Raw genomic sequence first — 23111 nt, forward strand, 5'->3', positions numbered from 1 at the left:
CTCATTCATACTTTATAATACAAAGTACATTTTCATGGCTTTATTGTCCTATGAGTCTTTTTTTTTTAAAAAGAGAGAGAGAGAGAGAGAGAGAGAGAGAGAAAGAATTTTTTTATTATTTATTTTTTAGTTTTCGGCGGACACAACATCTTTGTTTGTATGTGCTGCTGAGAATCGAACTCGGGCCGCACGCATGCCAGGCGAGCGCGCTACCGCTTGAGCCACATCCGCTTGAGCCACATCCCCAGCCCATCCTACAAGTCTTAACACTGATTCAAAAGCCATAATGTCATTTGCCCAAACCACAAATTTACTTCATAATTTACCTAGCTACCCCACATAAAAATTAAAAATTCCAAAGTTACAAAATTCTGCAAAAGTAGAATTGTGGGTGTGTGCACTATGTAGATATTGTATATGAACATGCATTAATACACAAACACAGACTTAAGTTGTCTAACAAAACCACCACAATTGTAAGAACCAAGGAGGTTAAATACTAAAACTGTTCTATAAGTTAAGGTCAACATAAGCTTTGAAATTTTCTTGTCTGGAAACTAACTGTAGTTTGTTTTTATTTCTGAAAAAAAAAAAAAAAAAAAAACTTGGAACTTTCAAATTTCAACAGAACAATTATTAGTCATAGAAATATATCTCCTTGCAAACTAATGATCTCAACCTGAGAAAAAGCAAAACATTATTTCAAAATAATTTTTCAAATAACATCTACCTAAATATTTAAACACTATAGTTACCCTGTGTGCCCTAAGACAGTGGCATGGTGTAGTGGTCCCCGCCCTTGGACATCTCTTTGGTTCACATTAGCACCATTCTGTAGGAGGAACTCACATGTCACCAAAGAGCCCTTAAAGAGAAAAAGAGGATAATGATGTTCAAATGCAAACAATAAGAAACAGTAATACATTTATATTTAAAAACAGCATAATGCCAGGTGTGGTGGTGCAAGCCTGTAATCCCAGGTACTAAGGAGGTTGAGGCAGGAAGGTGACAAGTTCAGCCTGGGCAACTTGACAAGAAAACCCTCTCTCAAAATAGCATAAAAAGGGTTTGGGATGCAGCTCATTGGTAGAGCACTTGCCTACCATATGCTAAGCCCTGAGTTCAATCCCCAATAGCCATTCCCCACATCCACCCACAAGTATTTTCATTTACTTTATTCAAATAGAACTTCGATTTATTCTCCCATACAAAAAATACTGCCCAGCAAAAGCAAATAAATGATAGTTTATATTATTTTCTTCCCCAAAACTATTTCTAATAGGGATTTATTAATAGTTGACTACTTTCATTATCAAAATTCTCTTCCATTAAGCAAAACAAAACAAAAACAACTAAAATAATCAATTTTGATGCCCAGGACTTACTACTTAGTACTCAAAGGTTCATTTTCTTTTTGGAACATAAAGCTACTTTTTTTTTTTTTTAATTTTGTTTAGTTGTTGATGGGCTTTTATTTTTATTTATTTATATGTGGCACTAAGGATCAAACCCAGTGCCTCTCACATGGTAGGGAAGTGCTCTACTACTGAGCCACAACCCCAGTCCACAAAGGTTTATTTTCTAAGCCATCTCTTAAAACAAAAAATTAAAAATACACACACACACACAAAGCCAGTTCAAAAAGCCAAGTTCAAAACTTATACTATTTTATATTTTACTATCAATGAAAACCTCAATGTATAAATTCATACCCCTAATACAGCCTGAATAAGTGGTGTTGCTTTGTTTTCCTCTGAGTTAGCCCAATTCACATCGGCACCATGAGCCAAAGCCTCAGCCATTTTTGGAAGGTTTTTTTCATATGAAGCCCTATAAAGCTGAAGTCCTGGATTAAGATGTTTAGAGTCGAGAAACCCAGAAGAATCTTGCCTTTCTCCTTCTGAAAAGCAAACACAAATACATTAATAAAGATGAATTCTTGGCAAGAAAGGGGTGAATTGTTTAACAGGTATAGTGTTTCAGATTTATAAAATGAAAAAAGAGTTTTGTGGATGAATGGTGGCAATGGTGGCACAAAGTGAATGCATTAGATTATAGATTTAAAAATTAGTTGACATGGCTAATTTTATGTTGTGTGCATTTTACCACAGTTTTTTTTTAAAAAGTGAACTCTTCCGCTTACCACAATGTGAAAATTGTGACATAAGAAACCACTAATCTATCACAATAAGCTTATAGCAGATTTTCACATAAATTCTTATTTCCTATAGACTAATCATTGAACATTCAACCTTCTCTCATAAAGACATCAACTGGTATGCTAGGCCAACTCAATAGATAGTCTAATTACTCTGTTAACCTTGGCTACATTTTCAATAAGCATGGATTCAGGAAGCGGCAAGAATCCCTAAAGAATTTCAACACTAGATAAATCTCATTTCATTTCTAGATAATCCAGTACCATCACAATTTGCACTGTAATCAGTTCAAATCATATGAAGAATGCTTTCTCTCCTGAGAATTCCACAAGATCAAAATCACTGAACTCACAGAAGAGAGAATAAAGACAGAAGAAAGCACTGGTCAGAGGAAAAACTTAATGGAGAAGTCATTGCTGATCTCCTTTATCTGTTAAGAAAAGATAGCCACAAGGAAAGATAAAGACAAGAAAAGATAGCCACAAGGAAAGATAAAGATAAGATACACAGTGCTTGTGGGTTAAAAATTATCCTTAGCAATTGGGAAGGCATTCTGAGAATACATCATGAGACCTGGAAGACTGTACCACTCAGAGAGAATTTTCAAATATGAAGAGAAATAGTTGCTTTCTTGTTTAACAGTTTTATTCCTCACTTACTACCTTCTAAATGACTAACCACTTCTTTATAAACTATTTAATCAAGAGAAGGCACTTACCAAATGCAAACTAGACCAATTAACACAAATTCCATCAAAACTCACCAGGCTCATATAAACTACTGGCTGACACCATGGAGGGCAGAGATTCTCTCCCATCATCAGAGCTCTGCTGGATCCCACTGTCATTACTTTTGACTGTTTTAAAAAAAAAATCAGCTAGTGATTAAAGTTCACATCATTTAGATAGCAAACTCCCGCAACCAACAAGGTTTTAAAATGAGCTCTTACATGTCAACATGAACTTAGCCACCACTAGTAAAATACATTTAGTACAATTTTAATCCATCTGAACACTTAGCTTATTGTAATATAAGTCAATCACAAAGCCTGAAAATAAACTTATTTTCAGAGTTTTGACATCTCATTCCCCATAAATTGTTAGGAGTAGTAAAGAGCTTAATTTATTGCATGACTAAAAGTAATGTGTAATTCTGAGACAATGGGTAACATCTAGAGAAATGGCCACACCGCACAATGACCACTGCACAGACTTGGAATGCTCCCAAGAGCAGTACTTACTACTACGCAGTTTTGAAGAAGTATCAAAGTAGGAGAAGAGTGAATCTAGCTCATCAGGACAGAACAGAGACTCCCGCCTGGCCTCGTCGCTATTTACAGCAACCACTGGGGACATGCAAGTTAGCAAAGCACAAAGCAGGCCATAAGAAGGGAAAAGGGCAGGAGAACACGTTACTGGGAAAAATTTAGGAGGAAAAAATAGGAAGGAAATCAGGTAGTTAATCAGATACTTAGGGCTTCTGGCATGATAGATTTATAATTCCCCTCTCCCCTTGTATTTTAAGCAGTTTTATTCCTTTGAATATACACATTACCTAGAAATGTGAACTATCTTGGCATTATTTAAATTTAACTGTTTGAAAGACATAGAAATCCAGTTTTTCCTTTGAATTTAGGGAAAAAATAGGTTTTTAGCATTTAAGATACCTACAATGGCTATTAATTCAGAGATGACTGACTTCACTCAAGAAAATTTATATTCACAACAAGGGAGTTGTAATACCTGAACTTTGGGTAGATGCTCTGACTTGGTCAGCAGGCCCAAGTTTAGAAATGCTCAGCCTCTTTTCTTCACAACCTTTGGAGACAATCTTTTTTTCCTGCTCAGGAGGTGATGATGATATAGAATATTTATCCACAAATTTCCTTTCCACATACTTTGCTCTGATATATGCCTCCTTCTCCTGTCTGGTATACATAAAAATGTCATGATCCCTTAGCACAGCTAAGTATTTTCAATGAATGTAATATTAATAAAAACTGAACCTGTGACATGATATAGCATGTTTCCCTTCCAAATATTTAATGAACTGACTTCACAGTCAAATGAAAAATAATAACCTAACTGAAAAATCAGAAGTATTAATGTTACATTGTTTTATTTTCTTAATATTGTGCACATTTATTTCTATATATGCACTCTCATTCTATTTGCAGAATAAAAAAATTAGGAAAACTATAAAAATTTATAGAAATTTATTTCATTTTTACTGACATACTCAACTATCACTACTACTGATGGTCATAATTTTCAAAAAATAACTACTTTAAAATTAGTTATTTTTAAATTAGCAATCCTAATTTATAGGGGAGAAAGATGTCACAATTTAAACTTCTGATTTATGATACAATCATAAAATAGCGAATCTATTCTACAGTTTTTCTTACACATGTCCTTCTAAAATGCTTTCATCTTTGGTTGAAATAGGATATTTCAAGGCTTAAACTAACTCAGTCATGCTTTAGCAAATATTAAGATTCTGATTTAATTGACAGCGACTTAGACAGCTAAAAATCTCAAAATAGGATTATGGCAAATAAAATATAATGCCAAATAAAATAAAATTAATGCCAAAATAAAGAATCCTAATAACTAAAAACAGCATCAACAACAAAAATTATGTGCCTTAAAGCACTGACTTCTGGCTACTGTTTCAATAGCGTCCTTACATAGGACTGGAAGAGTAATTTCAGACACACCAGAGCTGCCTTTTTTCATTTTTGATTCTTCAATGTCATAATACCATGAATGAAGTATGTGGTTAACAAACATTTGTGGAACCAAGTCAAACAATGTAAAAGTATTCATTGTAGGTAGTAGAATCTTGATCATTGGAGATTTCTTTTCAAATGCCTGCCACTTATAAGACTTTGGACACTTTTATAGCTAAAAGCTTTTACATTTTTACATCAAAATTTCATTTTTTATACCTTTATTTTATTTATTTATTTTTATGTGGTGCTGAATATCGAAGCCAAGGCTTCACATCTGCTAGGGGAGCACTCTAACACTGAACCACAACCCCAGCCCTCGATATTTCATTTTTTAAGAGTCTTTCTCATCCAAGGACTACAGTTGATTATCTGCTTAATAAAATATATAATATACCCAAAACAGAGATAGTCACATTTGAACTGTCACAATTACTTTTAACTTTCTGTCTTGATGTGGACTATAGTGAAATAAAATCATAGCTATATTACTGATTTGGGGGGCAGAACATTGAGAGAACTGAAACAATACCTTTGTCCTGGTTGTGGTTTCTTTATTCCCATTTTTTCCACATTGGCTTCATAAACACGATTTATAACATCATTCCCCAATTCACACATAAGCTGTTTAGCAGGAAAACAAATGAGCAAACTATAAATTAAAATTCATTCAACAAAATTTACAGTTAAAAATAAACTGAGAAGTGAGAATATTATTACTTTGCCATTGTTCATCAGAATACCTTCCCTAGGACATTACCACTCTTACTAAATTCTAACCACACACACATGCGCACACACACATACCTGTCTATCTATCTACATATCACAACTACTGTGTCTATATGTCCATAGTAGGGCAAGAAGTGTGACAACAAGCCTTACCTATACAGTTAGCTATAGTTAGCACTAGCCAGTCTTAGTACAATAATTTAAGATTAAGTATCTAGTCTTTTCAGTTTTCTCCTTCCACTTCCTAGAAACAGACAAATCCATCAAAGGTACAGCTTTATTGAAATTATTTTTGGACTTTTCCCTCTCCTTGGTTCTACTTCCAAATAATGACTGGTTCCTTGGTGTATGTTCCAAAATCTCAGATTTTCCTTTGTATCTGCACATTCACCTCTTTAATTCAGTTTGAGCTTTCCTCACCTCACTAACAAATCATATCTGTAGCCTCTCGGTGAATCATACTGCATCTAGTTGTGCCCGATTCCAGGCTTGATCATCAGGCCAAACATGCTTACTATGCCAAGATACAGATCATGCAAATGCTTTTCTGAAAAATCACATCTGGGTAAGAGAGATATTGCATACATATTAGGATGACACAATCAGTGATTGCAGAGAACAAAGTCAAGATGTCGGGACATGTGAGTTGATGAAAGAGGGGAAAGGCCTAGGATGAGACAGGAAGAAGATAAAAATATGATCTAGACCCAAGAATGGGAGCAAAGCCTGATAAAGGCACCCTCAGCAAGGAGGCACTAAGCAGACAGGAAAAAAAAAAAAAAAAACCTTATCCTTTCTCTTTCCTGTTCCATACTCATGAGCCCTTTCAGAATCTTTTTTCTTTTGCGGGGGTACTGGGAATTGAACTCAGGGTCACTTGACCACTGAGCCACATCCCCAGCCCTATTTTGTATTTTATTTAGAGACAGAGTCTCACTGAGTTGCTTAGTGTCTCACCATTGCTGAGGCTGGCTTTGAACTTGAGATCCTCCTGCCTTAGCCTCCCGAGCTGCTGGGATTACAGGCATGCACCACCACGCCGGGCCCCTTTCAGAATCTTTTTATTCTGTGATGTCCTTCTTCTGTCATGACATCCTCTCCTTGCTTCTATTACTTCTCCCTTTATCTCAATTTTTCTCCCCTAGGCTGGGAATGTGGCTTAGTGGTAGAGCATTTGCATGGCATAGGTAATGCCCTGGGTTCAATCCCTAGTACCACTAAAAAGGGAGAGAGGGAAACCAATTTCTCTCCTCTGACTCCATAAGCCCTGCTATCCTTTATAAAATTTAAATGTGCTTTTACTTCTTTGAGCAATTATTACTTCTAGTTTGGGGGAATTTTGTGTTTGTCTGTTTTCAGTGCTGGGGACTGAACCCAGGGCTTTGTTCATATTAGGCAAGCACTCCACCACAAAGCTAGATCCCCAGTCTGGAATGGATGATTTTGTCATAGGAATGAAGAATAATAAAGAATGCATTATTAATGATATTTTTATATTATTGACCTAGAGCACATTTTTCATTTTAAAAATAAAGGTACTATTATATGTTAGCCTTTTAAAAAAATCCATGCTAGGACTGTAAGAAAATAGATATATCATTGGATGAGAACTAGCAGAATAGAAATCAACCCTATGTACAAAAATTTATCATAAGGCAAAGGAGAAATAGCAAAATGATAAGAAAATATTGTTCAGTAACTGATGTTTAAAAAATTGGGTAAGAATTTGGAACACATTTCATACTATCCACTAAAGAAATTCACACACTATAATTAAAGTTTATAAAATATCCTCATAAAAATAAGTTAATGTCACCAAATTCTATTTTAAAAAAATAAATTATAGGAATTCTTATTTTTCAAAATTTTAGATTTATATGCTATTATTCTATCATTTTCTTCAGCAATTTTAAGATACTACAAAAGGATGCAATAAAAGACAAAGACTATTTGGCAAAGTGATTACCATTTTGGGTACTTTTTCTTCCTTTTGCTTGTTATTTCAAAGCTTATCTTTAATATGTGTGTTTTTGGGTTACTTGTTTTGTTTGTTTGTGGTACTGGGGATCTAATGCAGGGGCACTCTACCACTAAGCTACATACATCCTGAGCCCTTTTTATTCTTTGAGACACAATCTAACTAATTTGTTGAGGATCTTGCTAAGTTGCTCAGGCTGGTCTCCAACTTAAAATCTTCCTGTCCCAGCCTCCTAAGTAGCTGGGATTATAGACATGTGCCAATACGCTTAGCACATGTTATTTCAATTAAACAATAATTAAAGGCTTACAAGCCTTATCTAAGTTGCAACCAATTAATTGTTCCTTTCTCCTATGTATACTTGCCTAGGAAAAGATTTATAGAATAAAGAAATATCAAATCAAATGTAATCTCAGTATTGTGGCATGCTAATCCCTTTAGTAATACCATCTGACTTTTATTTCTTCCCCAGGAATCCTTTTAATATTCTATTTACTGTCCTACTTACAGTCTTTTAAATTTAAATTTTACTTACCTGCATCTCTATAACTTGTCTCATTTGTATAGGGGAAAATTTCATTTTCTTCTAGAAAGGCCAGACTCATATTTAACGCTCTAATACTAATAATGCTTTCATTTAAAAAATTGGACTAAATGGCAGGTGCTTGTATCTGTCATCTAACATCTTTATTTATATTTGCATTCTTTCCCCAAAAATGACTTTAAGTTTTGCAACAGTAGGGAACCCATCTTCTAATAGATTTCTATCCCTCCATTATGGATGGCACAGTATCTGGTGAATTCATTGAAAAAAGAAGCCAATAATCAGACAGTAAAGTTTTAAATAACTCAAAATTGAAGTAGACTATTTTCTTTTTAATTTATATGTAATTACTCTAATTTGCTCAAAAAGTTTCGGCCATCTTTTAACATCAGATGGATGTGTTTCACACAATTTTTCTTAATTTTCTAAATTGATTCCACTGAATTTTTATCACACACAAAGTAAATGTAGAAATAAGATTTCTGCCCCTCACCCCTCACTTTCTTGTCCTCTGAATTCGTAACAATTCATAGAAACTAACTAAATAGGGCTCTACTTTACAAAACAATGTATCATTTTTATTTACATGTTTACATAATAATTTCACAAAGTAAATTTCTTACTTTACATAACTGACAGATTTACCAGGTTTTCAATGGATAAATACATTAAAAACAAAATTCTGAGACAGAAAAAAATGTATACTCCAATCTTTAATCTATTTTCAACAATAAGGTAATTTAGACATGGAAATGAAAGAGTATATACTATTAACTGCTAGGAATTTTGTAATCTTATCTGAAACTAAATTACTGTGACATTTTCATAGATATAAACCTTAGACCAAAAAAAAAAAAAAAAAGAATGTCTTGGTTTGATGACTCCTATACTAACAAATAGAATAATTCACTGTGGAGTTTATCTATTATATTTTAATAGGAATTTGATTATAAAAGGTTAAAATTGTGGCACAGAAAAAAAGACTGCATTATTAATATAAAACTATCAAATCTTGCACATTTATGAAATTTATTAAAGTATTTTTTTTGAAAAACCATAAAAATATAGAAACACTGGTTTTGTAAAAGAGTAAATTGACTAAAGATTTAAGAGTTCTACATACACTTAACAATTTCAAAAATCTAATATAAAAACACCAGATTTTCCAAAATAACCTCATATGTAGTGTAGTACAAGTTAGTTCATCCATAACAACAGTAACTCAGATTTGTAAACCAAGATTCTGAAATCATCACTTTTATGTGAAAATAAATATTTTCACGCAAATATTCATTTTACCTTTAAAAGTTCAGGCTCCCAGGTATCTAAAGTTAAAGATCGTACTTTTGAAAAATGAACCCCAAGACTCCTATATTAGGGGGAAAAAAAAAGACTGCATTATTAATATGAAACTATCAAGTCTCTTCTCGAATATTTATGAAAACACTTTTTCTCTTTTAGAATGGCAAAACCCCTAACTACAGCCTTCAAAACACATGCAAACAGGGATTGATCTCCTGGTTAGTAATGAATGGTGAACTAAAGTCCTCAAAAGCACTTCACACAAACCAGAATTTTATCTGCTTTACAGATAAATGGTACAAAAATACAAAACAGTAGTAAATTAGAGAAATGGAAAAAATCTTCTCACAAATGGAACACAATTAACTTTTTTTTCTTTTATTTTACAATGTGTTTATCCAAAAGAAGTCTCTCACTCTAGACAGACAACCCACCGATGAATTCCAGAGCACTCGATACACAAGGTGATGCCCAAGTTGATGCTGGCCCACCGCGGATCTGCCAGACCACAGTCGCAACAGCTGGCGTTTCCAGGGATACACTGGACCCGCTGCAGTGCACTTTCTCCTTTCAATAATTTCTCTTTTGACTCATTTCCAGAATCGAGGCTTCCTGTTGATGGAGATGATTTCTTATCCAGCTTCTACAAGAATTAAGAATTATTTGTTTTTTAATTAAAAAGAAAAAAGACGGCAACATTATGTTGCATGCTACATGCTCCAAACAAAAGCTTCCAGTCCCTAAGTTTTAAAGGTCTATGCTGGGTATAATCCAAGCACTCTTCTAGGCCCCAGAGACTGAGGGGTGAAAAGATACATGCTCCTCTATCAATGGACTTTCAATCTAGTGAGGAAGAACAGAAACATTTAAAATCATATATAATGACAAACACAATAAACATATGTACAAGGCATGAAGGCAAAAAGAAAGGGGAGCACTAGATTAACATGCAGGATACAAGACAAAGACTACTAAACAAAGACATAAGACTACTAAAACTCAAGATAAAATAATATGTTACGCCACACTCTTCCAAGGTATTCAATTAACTATAAGCAAATTAATCACTACAGTGAATAATTAGACAATGTATGTTCTTATATAGTTAAGTACTGAAGAACAGATTGATCACATAATTATGATTACAAAGTGACTCAAATTTTAAAAATGATTAAAAATTTCAAGAGATATTATGTGAACCAGGTTGATAAGCAAAAAGTCACCTTGTTAAGTGCACAGCAAAACTGACACCAAAATATAATAGTATTTAATAAGCAATTTTTTATACAAGTAAAAAAAAAATGACCATACACAAAGATGGGGTTCACAGGTTCTAAGAAATTAAAGATAGGATCTATACAAAAGGTTTCCGGATTTAAAAACAGTCAACATTAACAAAACAATATGTTAGTACAGGAATGGCAAAACCCCTAACTATAGCCTTCAAAACATGCAAATTTGGTTCTTATTTTGTCCTTCCTGAAACTCAGCTTCATAGCCATTTGGTAGGGCTGAGCAAGGTAAGTGTAGAGATATTGTATTTCAGAGATGACTGAGCTGTATGAGTCAATCTGCACGGGACAATCTATGTAACAGCACAACTCTGGGTAAGCAGGATGTCTGCACAGGGAGGCAGTCCTGCAAGGAAGATAAAACCTGACAAGGACGAGGATGGTATCTAAGGCGTATCACCTTACTGAGGTGTCAGAACCTGAGAAGGGTAAAAGAGCATCAGAGCAGGGCTGAGAGGATATGTCTAGGGGCAGATGGCAGCTGAGAAAATATTGCTTATGCACCAGGGGATTAACCAAAATGGATACATAGAAATAAACATAAATGGGAGCCATATTTTTCACTGCTAAGAAAAGCACTATTTATTTGGAAAAGGAGAAAGCCTAGAATAAATCCTGTTATAGTAAATGAGAGCTGGAGGTACCGATAGACATCCTAATGGTTTTCAATATAAATAAAGAAACCTAGATGTAAATTATGTATATGCACACAAATTCTTGGCTTCTAAATATCATTCTCCACCAAAAAGAACTATATCTTTGCAATCAATTTCAGGCTGGTGCAGAGAAAGTATGAAAAGATGAGCTTGGAGCATTTTGTCATGCTAGGAAGAAGTACTCAATGAGCAACAGAGACAAATCAAAAGAATACAGAAGACTCCAGGGCTAAGGTTGTGGCTCAGTGGTAGAGCACTAACATAGCACGTGCGAGGCCCTGGGTTAGATCCTCAGCACCACATATAAATAAGTAAATTAAATAAAGATATTGTGTCCAACTATAACCAAAAAATAAATATTTTAAAAAGAATACAGAAGACTTCAAATTTGGGTCAATATGGGCAAAATAAGTAATGATAGTAATGAATAATATCACTTTGAATAAAACAGGAATACATACTAAAATAATTAAATTTTGACATAAATTAAAGCTGAATAAAGAAATATTTATAATCTTGAAGATCCTCCCCAACAAAATATGTATTATCTACCAAAGTTAAAAAGAATGACCTTAGACTAAAGAAGAATAGTAAGATAATACCTTTATCAAAGTTAACCTTACCAGTAATGAGACAAATCAAAATCATGTGGGCTATGGCTGTAGCTCAGTGGCAGAGTGCTTGCCCAGCATGCATGAGGCAGCAAGTTTGATACTCAACACCACATAAAAATAAACAAATAAAATAAAGGCATTCTGTCCCTCTATAACCATATATTTTTAAAAATCATGTGCCATTTGAAAGGACGCAGTAAGAACATAGTAGTTTTTCACCCAGTACTAAAAAAGAGAGTGAGTGAGAGACAGACGAGAGAGAGGAGGAGGAGGAGGAGGAAGAAGGGGATAGAGGAAGTTCAAGTTAACACTGAAGAACTTTTCTTGTAGTAGGGGGATTAAACCCAGGGGCACTTTACTGCTTAGTTACATCCGCAAATCACAGAATCTCACTAAGTGGCTCAGGCTATCCTTGGATTTGGGCGCCTCCTGCCTCAGCCTTCCCAGTTCCTGGGATTATAGGCTTGTGCCACCATGCCTGGCACACAGTATCATTTATATAATGAACCTGCTTAAGTTGCATAACCTCACAAGTAAAAATCAGATAAATCTAAATGAAACATTCTACAAAATAACTAGTCTGTAATTTTCAAAACTAAAAGATCAAGAAGGTCAAATTGGGGTCTAGGGTTGTAGTTCAGTGAAGAGTGTTGCCTAGCATGTGTGAGGAACTGGGTTCAATTCTCAGCACCACATATAAATAAGTAAAATAAAGTCCATCGACAACTAAAAAATATTAAAAAAAAAAAAAAAAAAGAAGAAGAAGAAGAAGAAGGTCAAATTGGGCTGGGAATGAAGCTCAATGGTAGAATACTTGCCTACCATGTGTTACACCATAGGTTCAACACCAGTACTGAAAAAGAGAGTGAGTGAGAGACAGAGAAGGAGGAGGAGGAAGGGGAAGAAGGAAGTTCAAGTTAACACTGAAGAACTTTTCCTGTCTAAAGAAGACTTAAGAGACATGACAACTAAAACTACTGAATTTCTGCAGTGAATCTTTTCGCTATAAAGAACATTATTGGGACAACTGTTTAAATCTGAATGATACTTGAGAATTAAATAGAAATAATGTATCAAGGCTCATGTCTTAACTTGGATAGCTTTACCATGATTATGCAGGAGATATCTTGGGTTGTGAGAGTACTCATTAAAGTTATGAAGAATGATGAGGCATCATGTTGGCAACCTATTCTCGAGGGATTGAGAAGGGAAAGGTTATTTGTAGTGTACTTAGAACTTGTATGTAAATTTGAGATTATTTCAAAGTTTTAAAATATAGCTGGACATAGAGGCACATTTCAGCAACTTAGGAGGCTAAGGCAGGAGGATCCCAAGTTAAAGGCCAGACTCAGCAACTTAGAAAGACCCTGTCTCAAAATAAAAAATAAAACAAGGGCTGGGGATGTACCTCAGTGGTTGAGTGCCCCTTGGTTCAATAGCCAGTATCACAAAGATAGATAGATAGATAGATAGATAGATAGATAGATAGATAGATAGATAGATAGATCTGTTTTATCAGAACATGTTTGATAATATTCTGAGAGATCTGAAAAATATTATAAGCAATAATCATACAGGAAAAGGATGTCAGTCTTATAATGCAGAAATCATGTTGGTTCCTTTCCTAATTTTTGTCTATATGCTAATGTTTTTATACCACATTAGAGAAGCTAAGTACCGTAATACAGCATAACTGGGCAAGCCACCTCAAAGAATATAGCACTGAACGTGATGCCCACCCATGAAAGTTGAAGGGATGATTGTTTAAGAAACAGATTTCAGGGTCCCCTCCCTAATCCTATGCCATTAATGGACTACCCTCTATACATAAACACAAATGACCAAAAGCTTAGTCATGGGAGTAAAACATCTCGAAACGGAGTTCACCTGAAAGGTGAAAGGTAGGGAACTAGTATATATTTACATACTGAATGTTGAGATACCCAATCCCTTACCTCTATATGGGAGATCTGAGAATTTTCTATGGAAAACCATACCGGGCAAAAAAGACTCCAAAGATCCTGACTATGATTGTTGCTTAACAAACATTTTACACTTAGGACATGCTTTCAGTCAACAAAGTGCTATCTATCTATGTGTTCAGAAGTTCTAAGAAATATGCAGTCCTAACTTATCATCATGAGCAAATTACCACAGTCAAGGAAAACATCCAACACAATGGTTCTCTATCTTGGCTGCTCATGGAAATCACCTTGGAAGCTTTTCAAAATATTGACTCCTGGGTCCCATTCCATTCAATTGTTCTGGGATATACCAAAGCACTGAAAAATTTTTAAAGCTCCCCAAGTTATACACAGTGTACAGTGAAGGCTAACAACTACAGCTCTAACACTGCATCCATATCTAAATAACAGGTCTATTTTTAAAAACATTCAGTGAACAAAAAAAAACTCTTGGAAATTAAATATATGCTAGGAACATGGAAATATTCAACAGGTTAATAAGAGTGAGATTTCCCAGAAAAAATGAAACAAAGAAAGCACACACACACACATTACAACAAAATCACAATACCAGCCCATAAATTCCAGAGAGAGAAAACAGAGAAATTGAAGAGGAAAAATACAAAATATCAGTAATAAGAAAAGCTCTACAAAAATAAAAACATAAAAAAATAAATAAAACAAAAAACTCTAATGGCAACACTGGGAACTTTTTTATTTTTCTCTTTTTTTTTCTTTAACAAAACAAACAAAAATACAATGCTATTATTTTCAACCTAAAAATTCCATACCCAGCCAAACTATCAAACAAACCTGAAGACAGAATAAAGACATTATCATGAATGCATAGAGTCACAAATGCCTCACTTTCAGGATATACTTGAGAAAGTATGAAGTTTTTCTTAAGTCAAAAAAGAGAAAGAAATGGAATATGGGAAAAAAAAAAAAGACAACAGAAATGGTTGTATAAGAAAACCCCAGACTAACAGGTATGCTGCAAGGCTTAAGGGGCATTCATCCAAACTAAAGAAGTATGATTCAGGTGACAGACTAAATATCATACTGAGGGTGAACTTCACCAACAAGTCTCTGCTATATTCCCATCAGTTGTATCCTACCATGGTCAGGTGAACTAGGCTATTGAAATTCCTACTCTCTCTGTCTTAATGTTTTGATCAAGTGAATTCCCCCATTTCCTGCTCAGGAAGATATTTGCTTTGATCTACTCTTGGGAGTCACAAATTGATTATAATGAGCTCTGAAATATAACTTGGAGAGTACTCCCTCCCTTTCCCTAACCATACTTCTAACAGTTGTCTATCACCTGTGTCCTGCCAGATGACCCAATGGCAGTGAGTTTCATTTTTCAAGATTTACTTGTGCATGGCCTTGCCCAAAAGAGTTTGCAGATTCTTTGGGAACCTGAAGCCAGAGTATAGCCCACGACTGTATACTCAGTTTATCTTTCCCAGAGAGCCTTCAACAAAGAGACAATGATTCATTTTTGCTTTTACTCAGTTTTAACCTTAAAAACCTTTCATGATAATTATTCTATTTTATTATTCATTAAAATTGTAAAATATTTTGGGGAAAAACCAAGATATTAGAATGCCTATTCCAACCTGGAAAATATATTCAAATATTAAAACAAAGATATATTCAAATATCAAAATAAAATGATACATAAAATCAAGAGAAATAAAAGATGGATGGTGGAAGGAGACCTTCATTGTTATACAAAATACATGAATGAAGATGTGAGGAAAAAAAAATAGTGTTACCCTAGATTAATTAGCTAGAGAGAAGTGATGGGAAGGAGGGAAGGGGTTGGAGAGATAGAAAGGATAGTAGAATGAAACAGACATTATTATTACTGTGTGTATATATGTGAATGCATGACCAGTGTGATTCTACAACCTGTATACTCAAAAAAAATAAGATATTATATCCCATCTGATTGAAATGAATGGTATGTCAAGGTCATTGTACTGTCATGTGTAACTAATTAAAACAAAAATAAATAAATAAAAGACTGATAATGAAAAAAATAGAGAGAAATAAAAGACAATGCATCTAGATTTTAAAAACTCACTTAAATTACATAAAATCACCCTCCATAAAAAAGGATGTTATAATTATATAAAAGTGAAACTAAAATGTAAAGCTTTTAGACAAAATAACACTTCTACTAACCTCTGATTCATCACCCTTTTCTCTATAAGCAGTTGCAATACTGGTCTGAACAGCCTTAATCCATGCCTGGCGCAGCTTTTCAGAATCTGCCTGGAGCATACAACTCCTAAAAGGAAATAAAATATTGTTTTCTCAGAAACTAAATTAACCAAAAAGAAAAGTAAAAACAAAGGAAACTTATAGCTTTACTTTTTGTCCACTTCGCTATTTAATAATTTATCTAGCAAAAAATAATTTCTGTTGAAAGGTTTTATTTTATATATCTTTAGGACTAAGTACCTTTAAAAGAATTCAAAGTACCAATGAAATGAATTCTCTCTTGAAAACAAATCATTCATCACTGCACATTAAATCAAAGTAAATAAACTTCTAAATTTAGCATAACCTTAACACTAACTTTTTAAATTGGAGACAGTATGAAATGATGGTTGATATGTGATTGTATCTTATTATCATAATAGCTGAAATTTTTTTATTATGGGCATATAAATCATCTTTACAGATTTCAAGGAATATGAAATAAGGGAAGAGTTACATAAGTATCTGCTTGTAATATCTGTAATCATTAATTATTGACACTTATTTTTAAAACATTTTTTTTTAATTCAACACACTCATGAATCAAACACAAATTTCTCTATTCTGGGAAGTTTTTTAAGACCTACTACAGAAAATAAAAGCAATTTTGAAATCCTACAGAATAACTTACTTTGTTGGAGAGACTACCTCAAAGCAGAACCGTCTTTCTATGTCTTCACAATGCTTTACTGTGCAAAGCCTGAGATCTTCAACTACTACCGTGGGGTTATCCTACAATAAGGAAACAGAACTTACACATTTATCCACTTAGTTTTTAAATAATACTACCACCAACAATTACACACTTTAAAATATTACTTAGAGTAAATGATCTAATTGTAAAGATTTATATTTATCTTAACTGTTGATACAGATGAGGCTATTGACACAGATAAAAATAATGGAAGTAATTCTGTCCTATTAATTATTTTATCTGCCTCCCCAAATTATCATAGATTAAGTGAAGCAGTATATATAAAGAGGTTGGTCCAATGCTTGACACTTAGTAGATACTCAATAAATGTTCTTCCATTTTTATTCATATCCATTATTCTCTTAGTCTCCACTCATATATTACTTTTATAGCTTTTTTTAAAGCTTCTTTCCCCCAAAAGAGAAGCCTTTAACAACTCATGTTTTAGACAGCTCAAAGGTAAGACATTTATAAATCCTTCTTAAACTATCTAAGAAAATAAGAAATATTTTATCACTTCCTAGTGCTTAATAAATAACACAAAATTAAGTTTATCAGAGTAGAAGAAACCATGAACTAGCTAGATAAAGAATTTATAAAATACTAACCTGTTACTATAGAACATAGCAAGTAAAATTTCACGTGTCATCTCAAGACTGCAGTAAATATTTGAAATTTACAGTTTACAGAATAACATTCATAAAAACTAACTAGATGAAAATCAAGTCATTAATTACAAATAGTTTCAATAATTTTTAATATTCTCAAATCTTAAGTAATCTCAGAATGCCTTTCTAAAAGTAAAAATACCTCACCCTTAAAACAAGGTTCAGAAAAACAAACATACAAATACGTTGTTAATAGATTGAAGGGTTTCTATTTAAATTACTTGGAACTTGCATTTTAATTAATGTTATTTTTAACCTTTCAAGATTATCACCATTGGCCCTAAGATGATATTTCTTAAAAGACACATTCTTGCCAGGCACAGCAGCGCACACCAGTAATCTCAGTGGCTCAAGAGGCTGAGGCAGGAAGATCACAAATTCAAATCCAGTCTCAACAATTTATCAAGGACCTCAGCTACTTAATGAGACCCTATTTTAAAATAAAAAATAAAAAAGTGGGATGTAGCTCAGTGATTAAGCACCCCTAGGTTCAATCCCCAGTACCAAAAAAAAAAAGAACACATTCTCCCCTTCAGTCTCAAAACAGTGCCATGCAATGGTGGTGGTATTTCCATCATACAACTAGACAAAGACATAAGGAAATGAAAGTAACAATCCTAGGTAGGGCACAGAAAAGTCCATCCCAAAACTAGGAATTAAGAATTCAAAATTCAAAGCCACTCGCTTTTAAGGATCAAATGTTGTAGTTTCCACACCAAAGTCTTCTTATACATGCCCAAACATAAAACTAATGCACAATAATTTTATACATAGGTATTTATGGATTTCAGTGCTCATCAAAACAAACAGATAAAGAATTTTTAAAAATTGAGGACTACCACCCACCTTAAACTTTTTCTGGTAAACCAGTTGATTATTCTGTATTGAAAACCAGCGTCTAAATAAAGACAAAATAGATTAAGTTTTCATAAACAGGATTTACTTCTGGTTTTGGTAGAAATGAAATATTGAGAAAGCACTGGAAATCAGTTTATAATAATTACATATTGAGAAATGTACTGTTTTGCTTAATATAAACCAATAGCAAAGTGTAATAACTACTGAAGATACAAAACAAGCATCTTAAAACCACAGATTAGGAAAGTAAAATTGCTATATTTTGATTTATTTTATGTCATAAATTTATATTTTAACAAAAGCTGTTATTGTTTATAATATCACCAAATAATAAATGTTTTAAGTATAAATTAACAGTTTTTTGAGGTTCTTCAAAAATAACTGAATCTTCCCCCCAAATAATTATATTCTTTATAAAGTTAAAATGAACTTATAGGACAAATATAAATATCCACTTATATATATTAAAACATTACAATAAATGCTGCTTTATTGTCAACATTTCAGGAGATAATTCAGCAAGTGTTAATTTGATAAGCAAAACAGAAAACTAATCCTTTTCAACCGGTATCAAACAGGAGATAATCACCAATTAACATGGTCTTACTTTCATATAAAATACTTCAAAGCAAAACAATCAAAGTTATTACTACAAACAATTCACCCAGCTATTTATATGGTTCTGCTTATTATTGTAAATTATCAGGAAAGCAACTTAATTGCAATTTTCTTTAGAAGAAAAAGCTAAGCTATGTATGCCATACTTACTAATTCTAATTTATTAAAACACCAAAAAGACCTAAAGACTTATAAAAAAAAAAAAAATCACAGCCAAAAGCCATTCACAAAAAGGAAGCAAAACTTCTCATTAAGCATGAAAGGTAAAACACTAATAAAACTTGAGTCATTATTTTAAAATTAGTTTCATGTGAGATGATTTTTATCATAACATTAGTTATTAATCTATTAGCAGATAGAGATTCTACCTTTTCGTTGGTACTAATACAAAGCATTAGAAAATTATATTTAGATATCTAGAATTTCTATTTTTAAAAATTTAGTTACTTCTCCAAAGCTGAGAAAATTATTAGGAGATGCTTTTTCATTTTTAGGACTTTTACTAGATAGATCATTAAGTTTTCTCACCACTTAAAAAGGTATAACCTTTTTATTATTAAAATAGAGAGATTTGTTAAATAAGCATCTAGACAAAACAATGTGGGTTGCCTCTAGATCCAAATCATCAAGAGGCAGGCTAGAAAAGGAAGAACTTCTGGGTGCCTTGGTTTGGGGACAGATAGCTGGTTAGAAATGTTAAAAGAAACACCTACACACACAGAATGGTGCAGCCCTGCCACACGGGATGACATGCAATGGAAACCATCTCTAACACTGATGGAAGAGCTCTCTGAAAAAATCATTTGAAGGAGGTGGATAAGCAATATTTTTTAAAAAATCTTAAGTTTTATATCACAATGATTCTATTATATAATTTGATAAAAACTAGATTGTTTCATTAACCAATGGAAAAACACCCATATAAACCATGTAAACTTTTCATGCTTCTGAGGTTTTCAAAAAATAAATGTCTTTTCACCTATTGCATCTTAGGATAACAACAAGATACTACATAAAAACTTGTATTTTTTGTCAAAGGCCATTCCCAATTATTAATTCTATGGACCCTATATACTTTTAAATTCCTGTTTCCCTACCATTCATCTGCTTCTAGATGTCAGTCTCACATCATCAGGTTTTATACACTCAGTAAAGACAAAATAAATTCATCTGAATTTGACATCTCCTAAGGAAAAAAAGGTATGTAGTATATCCTAGGTTGAAAAAAAAATTAATTAAAAATATCTGAACACCTGTGACACTATCTCACCTCCAATGCCAATAAAAATAAAAAATAAAATTGACCAAGCTTTTAATCAGATAAGTAAAATATTTTTTTATTATTCTGACAGAATAATCCTAGTTGCTTTTAATATTTCTCAGAAAAAGAAATATGAGACAAACAGTTTATGATCTATGGAATATAAAAAATACTTAATAATTTAAGAAACTGAAAGTATTTCTAAAAATAATTAAATCCAGAAGAGAGAAACTTTGGAAAGCTTTGTGCTAACAATATTACACAGTATTCTAAAAAATTAGTTTTTTGTGCTTAAAACTGAGGACAAAGCCAAACAAAATATAAGACAGTGTGTAAAACAAAAAAATTGTTCATTAAAATAAAACAATAAGATACCATTTATATCTGTCTCAAATTGAGTATAAATAGATCAAAATATTAAAATTTATTAAAATTTAAATATTAAATTTTACGTATCAATGAAAGCTTCCAGATGACAAAATATGGGCAATAAATATATATACATATATATTTATATACACATATATAAATATATCTTTTACCATGTTTGATGCAGAACCACACTTGAAATCAAAAACATGGATAAAAGCTAAACTTCTGAATCTGTAGAAGCTTTATTACTAAAAACTATACAAATGATGGGTTCATGTGCATATTCATATAGGTGGCAAACAAGTAAACAATTAACAAAATAAAAGCTTAAATACATATGCACCTTTATTTTAAATTCAATTTGTTTTTTCACAGAGAGAAAAATGTGGGAAACAAAGAAAACCTAGGGACTGACAATGTATTCTTTCAACATAATATGGTTGTTACCAAAGGAATTAATTCTAATTACTACACAGGTTTTTAAAGAGTTTGCTGGTTTATTTCATATTTACATATACATGATTGTGTGTATATATGTATGACCTAAATGTATTCATATTACTCAATCTGCAACTTTGGGTAATTATAAACACATCAAATGTTCTTTTACAGATTAAAACAAATTGAGGATATGGGCGATTAAAAGGTATAATTCCATTTCTCAAATAAAATGCTTATATTTTCTTCCCAATTTAAAATATAGAGAGACTTTTTTTCCATTGCAAGTAATCCTACTGAAATGCAGGTTAATGATGAGCTTTCTCGTGCCAAAGAAAAAACTGGAGTAAGATGAGGGTAAAGGGAAGGAAGCCATTTGGTACCTGATATGATCGGGCTTTTTCCTGTCATGTGAAAAAATGGGGGAGGATTAAAACATAAGGGAAAGGTGGTAAAAGAATGAAAACGCAAATGTGCAAAATAAGCAAAGGACTAGCATGATACGAAAATAAAGCAAGAATTAAAAGAACAAGCTTAAGCTTATAACCTAACAAAACAGTCAAAAGTATCTACTGCATTTTATTATGAACACAAGCATTTGTAGAATTAATTCCAACTCTTAGGAATCTGAAATGCTAATATTTTAGAAATATTCAAAAACTTGCTTCAAAGTATTACCTTACAAAAAGTTCTGGTAGGACTTAGTGTACTTCTTTATTGTTATTTTCTGACTCTGTGATCATGACTATAAAATACAGATAGTATTGCCACATCTTATTAAGATGCTCCTAAAAATTAAGGGAAATGATCACTGGAGATACTTCTAAATAAACCTAGGACAAACAGAAACTTTTCATAAGAAAAGTGGAGTCACTAATGAAGAATTTCAAAGATCACAGAGATTACTCAAAAAAGCCTCCCACCTGCCCAGACTCATTTTCATCAAATGACAGCAGAGATTCTCTAAGGCCACATATTAAGTATGATTCCTCTTTAATTGATGTATATTTATATTTATTTTAAAACAAAAAGGCAATAAAAACAAAACATATCTATACCAGCAGTGTATAGAACACTTTGCTTTTAAAAACTTTTATGTTCTTAGGTGTATTTTCTAGTTCAAAAGACTTCAGCTTCTTTATTAATCTTCACAAGTTATTACTAAATAAATTATGCTGACATTTACTTATTTTCCATGTTCTCATCTTTCCTATTTATTATGAAGAACACAAGAAAAACATAAGCTCTAACAGTCCACTAGGCTAAGCCTGAAGTGAATCTGCCATATTGAAAAAAGTAACTTGATGAGGAAAAATAATTGTAGCCGACTTCACAAGTGTTCAGAAAATATATACAGTTGTCCCTTGGTATCTGTGGGGGATTAATTCCAGGATTCCCTCTCAGATATCAAATTCTGTGATGCTTGGGTTCTTTTACATAACCTACACATCTCCCTAAGTACATATATACAGATACACACACACACACACATTTAATTTTCTTTTTATTTATTTATTTTTTAGTTTTCGGTGGACACAAACATCTTTATTTTATTTTTATGTGGTGCTGAGGATTGAACCCAGTGTCCCGCACATTCCAGGAGAGCGCATTACCGCTTGAGCCACATCCCCAGCCCTAATTTTCTTTTTAAGAGACAGAATCTCGCTATATTGACCAGGCTGGCATCAAACTCCTAGCCTAAGCAATCCTCCACCTCAGCCTCTTGAGTAGCTGGGATTACATCCATGCCACTTTGCCTGGCTCTCCCAGCCACCTCTATATAGCTTAAAATATATAATATAATGTAAATGCGATATAAATATTGTTTAAGAAATAATGAAAAGAAAAAAAAGTTTGTATATGTACAGTATAGACTTAATTTTTTTTTCCCAAATACTCACATACTTGTGTGTGTGTGTGTGTGTGTGTGTGTGTGTGTGTATTTTGGTACTGGGGATT

General features: G+C 33.0%; 1 protein-coding gene across 2 annotated transcripts in view; it reads right to left on the reverse strand.

Annotated features, from left to right (window-relative positions):
• Positions 1-23111, reverse strand: part of Acap2 (ArfGAP with coiled-coil, ankyrin repeat and PH domains 2) — a 136732-nt gene that overhangs the window by 16623 nt on the left and 96998 nt on the right. The window contains exons 11-21 of one of the 2 annotated variants that reach the window (XM_076867755.2): positions 21536-21556; positions 18452-18503; positions 16875-16975; positions 16166-16271; positions 9881-10089; positions 9444-9513; positions 5423-5514; positions 3902-4086; positions 2923-3015; positions 1713-1900; positions 756-865 (exon numbers count right to left, since the gene is read on the reverse strand). In XM_076867755.2, the coding sequence (XP_076723870.2) occupies positions 756-865; positions 1713-1900; positions 2923-3015; positions 3902-4086; positions 5423-5514; positions 9444-9513; positions 9881-10089; positions 16166-16271; positions 16875-16975; positions 18452-18503; positions 21536-21556 (1227 nt within the window). The remainder of the gene's footprint in view (positions 1-755; positions 866-1712; positions 1901-2922; positions 3016-3901; positions 4087-5422; positions 5515-9443; positions 9514-9880; positions 10090-16165; positions 16272-16874; positions 16976-18451; positions 18504-21535; positions 21557-23111) is intronic. The other variant, XM_076867756.2, reaches the window with a different exon arrangement.

The sequence above is a fragment of the Callospermophilus lateralis genome, chromosome 10 (genome assembly GCF_048772815.1).
Source record: "Callospermophilus lateralis isolate mCalLat2 chromosome 10, mCalLat2.hap1, whole genome shotgun sequence".
NCBI classification, from domain to species: domain Eukaryota; kingdom Metazoa; phylum Chordata; class Mammalia; order Rodentia; family Sciuridae; genus Callospermophilus; species Callospermophilus lateralis.